This window comes from Humulus lupulus, chromosome 4 (genome assembly GCF_963169125.1).
Source record: "Humulus lupulus chromosome 4, drHumLupu1.1, whole genome shotgun sequence".
NCBI classification, from domain to species: Eukaryota; Viridiplantae; Streptophyta; class Magnoliopsida; order Rosales; family Cannabaceae; genus Humulus; species Humulus lupulus.
In genome coordinates, this window is record NC_084796.1 from 220,441,597 (window position 1) to 220,446,132 (window position 4,536).

The window sequence follows — 4,536 nt, forward strand, 5'->3', positions numbered from 1 at the left end:
CTTCACATCCGTACACCATCGAATAGGGAGTATTTTCGGTTGATATTCTTTCTATGGTCCAGGAGGAAAGCGAATTGGATCCACATTTTCCTCTTCAAGAGGCTCCTCACGAACCATGAAGATTGGTCGAGCGGAGACATGACGGCACTTCCGGGCGCTCTTCTGATCTCCCCGTACAGTCCCCACCCCTCCATTATCGCATGGGAATTTCATGCAGAGGTGGCGGATGGAGGTGATAGTACCAAGGCGGGACGGCCAAAAATCACGTTGTATGCAGTGGGGCAGTCCACCACTACAAAAGTACAATACTTGAAAGAGGCCTGAGCCCCGTTCCCCAACGTCACGGGTAGTTGAATCTTACCCATCGGGATCAATGAATCTCCATTGAAGCCGTAGATTTGTGTTGGCCAGGAAGCCAGATCTGCCTTTGTCAGGCCAATCACTATGAAGGTCGACTTGAACAGTACATTAGCAGAGCTTCGATCATCCACCAAAAATCGGGATACCCTTTTGTTGGCTATTTGGGCAACAATTACCAAGGGGTCATGATTCGGGAAATGAACGTTCCGGGCATCCTCTTCCATGAATGTGATGGGCAGGTTCATCAATTTCAAGCGCTTCGTTGGGGTTTGGACCAAGGCACATACCTCGTGGTCATGGTCGAGCTCACTGAGGTATCTTTTGTGATCATACCGGGATGGTCCTCCCAGACGCGGGCCTCCTGATATAGTGGCCACATGTCCATCTACCCGTGGAGGCGTGGTTCCGGGAGGATACAACATTCCAGGTCCATGTGTTTGCACTATTGGGGCTGCCTGGGGGGCCTGTGCTCCCGAACTTGGAGCGTACCCTCCCTGAGGAGGTTGGTACAACCAAGGTGCACCTGGGGCCATAGGTTGTTCAAGAGCTACTGACAGTCCCAGAACTCCTGTCGGCATCCCTATCCATTGATGGAGATGCCCCAATTTGATCAAGTTCTCAATTTTGTCCTTCAGCTGACGACATTCTTCGGTCGAATGACCCACGTCCTTGTTGTAAGCGCACCTTTTGCTGGTGTCCCTTGAATTATTTCCCCCTTTCAAAATGGGGGCAGGCTTACGGTAATGGACTACATTGCCCATTGCCAGGTAGATATTTTCCCAGGTGTCCAACAGGTTGGTATACTCCATGTACTGGGGCTCGTATCCCATTTTTCCCGTTTTTGAGGGCTCGGATTGGTTCTGACCTTTGCCCGATCTTTTTCCTCGAGAAGGATTTATGCTTGCCTTAGCTCCTCCGGCTTGAGGAGGTTGGGCTCCATCGAGAGCAGCACTGTACCCGATGGGTGCCACTCCGTACCCAAAAAATGGGGCTGACGGAGCTGAAGCATACCCTGTTGAAGTGGGCCCATAGACCGTTGGGGTCATGAATGGCATCCCATGGGTCCCAACAGATCCGAACGCCACTGAGGGTGCCAGATACTGCGCTTCGTATCCGGGAATGTTTTGGGTGGTCGACTGGATACTGCACCACCCAAAGGCTTGGATTCAGGCTTCCTCCCAGTTGATGAGACCTTGTGCACTCTTGATGAATTCCTCAAGGGTGGCCGCCTTTCTGAATTGCTTGTCGTCCTAGAGAGGGGATAGCTCTGATCCAGAGTGATCAAGAAATATAAGCATTTTCCGTTGTCACAAACGTGAGCCACGATCATTAAGCGATTGTAGCGGAACAAGTGATCCCTGGGGTCCGCGTTCCCGATGTAGGCAGATATGTTTAGCCTCTTGAACCCCTTCGATTGCACAACATCCAGTATGTGCTTGGCGCATGGATCCTTTTCCTCTTCTTTGGAATCGGAACCTCCGCCTTCTTGTTTTCAGACCAAGCAATCCATGACCTTCTTAAGAGAGTCCAATTGTTCCATGAACTATATGGCCACTCCATCATCCAAGGGGACTTTCACGTTCCTCCTATCATTGAGGTTATTCCTTAAGCTTCCTCTTCAGGGGCGAATCTTTTCCTTGCAAGCCTGTTCCTTTTGGGCATTAAGGCCATCACGCAAGTCTACTCGGGAAGTATCGTTACCCGAATTGATGGCTTCTGGTTATTTTTCACGTTTGTGCCCTCTGTGTTCCTTGTTCATGGAAGCGCTGTGATAAAAGTGTCATTCTCGTTCGTCCTGTCTAGGGACGTTTTAGGGCTTAGTACCCTGCGGGCGCTTCCCCTGCAGATCGTTATGATGATCCTTTCCTAGGACAGGATTTATCCGCCCATTCCTAGGGAATTTCCCTAGGTCAGTCCCGGTTCTTAGAACGGGATGAGCTTTCTTATGGGGGTTTGTTTTTCCCACAGGATCGCCCACTTTGGCTTTTCTTTTCTCCTGAGTGGGATTAGACGAGACAGCTCCGGGATGTGGTCCCGGAGGAGGGATAAGGACAGTGTTATTAGGTACGCCAGTCCTGATCAGTGGGACAGGCGGCTGTGTTTCTAGAGGTGAAACGATTGAAGGATTGGCTGTCAATCCTTGGGTAGCAATGAAAGCCGGAAGAGCCAGGAGGGACTCTTGCATCTGGCGGGTGGCTTCTTTTTATTCAGTTATTCTGGCTTCTTGATCGAGGACCTGTTGTCTTAGGTGGACCTGTTGTCTCAGGCTCCATATTCTTTTCTTTAGAATCGACAGGGTTTTTGGTCTCGTGATCCTCGTAATCCCCTTCATCTTCTTTGTAATAGCCTTCATCATGATCACCCCCATCCCTGAAGTTCTAGGAGTTATCAGGAAAAGGCCCCTGATAAGGCGTATTCTCAAGTTGGTCTTGAGGAAATTTTTGATCGGGCAATGGTTCTCCATTGTCTTGTTGTATGCCTATTGTTCACCATTTTTGCAGATGGTCGAGATTGACTCAAGCTTCCTTCGACTCTCAATTAAAGCACCAAACTGTTTACTGAGTTTTTCGGAAACTATAAATATAATGAGAAATTAGAGCTAAAATGATAGGATCAAAGATAAACAAGCAGAGTTTTTACGTGGTTGGGGCGTTAATGAGTCTTAGTCCACGAGTCAATTGTATTAGGTTCTAGAGAGCTTTTGACAATGGAGTTTTCTGCAAGTTTGAGCAGAGTAATTGCTTACAAGAGAAAATTTGGGATCCCCGCTACAGTGCACAACTGGTCCTATTTATAGGTAGTCAAGCGCAATGGGCTTGGGCTAGACTAGTCCAGGCCCAATAGGGATGTAATCATGGTTTAATCACTAATGGAGGCATAATACAAAGGATGTTGCTAAATAAAACATAGTAATCATGGCCCATTGGTCCGGCTTAGGCATGGCCAATCCCTACAACTGCCAATAGTACGTACTCTCAGACTTGTCCGCCTGGGGACAGGATATGTTAGAGTAGTGGCAGTATTGTTTCCTAGGAGCAACGTACATTCTGTGCGTAACCTCTTCTGCAAGTTAGTTGAGGAGACCAACTTCCATGTTTCTTGGGGACATGTTAGCGTCAGGGAAGATCAAACTTTGCCTACCCGGACGTCTAGTCCAGGTTCCTTCACTAATGTCCCGATTTATTTACCGAAGTCCTGCTTTGTTCACCAGGACTTGGATTCATTCTTGACAAGGCCTATTCCTAAACTAGTGAACTTTCCACCTCTATTGGTGTACGCCCTGAATATCAGCGCGTACATTGTTGAGGCAGCTCGGGCAAAGCGAACTAACAAAACACCATAATCAATGTGCCACGTGTTCACCATTCATCTGGGGAAATTTGGTACGATCCCCTAAACAAATAGCTCGAGTTGATGAGTCATTTAGCAGCTTATCACCTGAAACCATTGTATAGACATGGCACCAAAAGACACGAGCTAGCTTTAAATTAAGCTCGTGGTACATTAGAGGCCTGACATACCCCAGGATCTTTGTAAAGTTGACCACGCAATATAAACGTGCCTATAATAGACATCATGTGTCTGTTTAATTCTTGAATTCACGAATACGCAATTTAAACATCCGTGATCAAACATCATGCACCTGATTAAGGCCATACGGCCAATTACCTTTTTTATCTGATTGATTAGACTGCACCTGATCATTTTTCTCTTCGTAGTTGGCTTCCAACATCCTTGAATATTATCATTTTCTTATTACGATTTATCATTAAGCACTAATCCATCCTAGTTATTCATATAATTCACTGTTGGCGAAAAACCGCATCAACAGTTGGCATCCTGGAGGATACGGGTATGCTGGGACCGGGAAGATGAGTTGGGCCTGCATCTTGGTCCCGGATCCCTTGTTATAGTCACGTCCACCGAACGTTGTTGGGCTCATTGATGATTGGGCTATTAGGACATTCTTCTTCCTTGTTCATCAGGCTCGGGATGGGCTTGGATCTCTTTGAGGTAGCCCATGGACCCATTATGTCATGCCATGTGTCCCGAGAGAAAATGGAGTTTCTTCAGGTTATGGGGCGTTTAGATCATGGGTTCCGTGTAGCTTAAGAAATAGGTTATTGGATTAGGGTTTTAATGCACGAATCCCGAAAATGCTGCCTTTTAGGGTAA

The 4,536-nt window shown here is 47.3% G+C and overlaps 1 protein-coding gene across 1 annotated transcript; it reads right to left on the reverse strand.

Annotated features, from left to right (window-relative positions):
• Positions 1 to 209: 209 nt before the first annotated feature.
• Positions 210 to 1,406, reverse strand: LOC133832916 (uncharacterized). Its single transcript, XM_062263191.1, has one exon. The coding sequence runs from the start codon at positions 1,404 to 1,406 to the stop codon at positions 210 to 212; it is 1,197 nt and encodes a 398-aa protein (XP_062119175.1).
• Positions 1,407 to 4,536: the final 3,130 nt, after the last annotated feature.

Bases quoted from the DNA above. Each gene is read 5' to 3' on its own strand.
- LOC133832916 (XM_062263191.1), bottom strand. From the start codon at position 1,406: ATGACCCCAACGGTCTATGGGCCCACTTCAACAGGGTATGCTTCAGCT.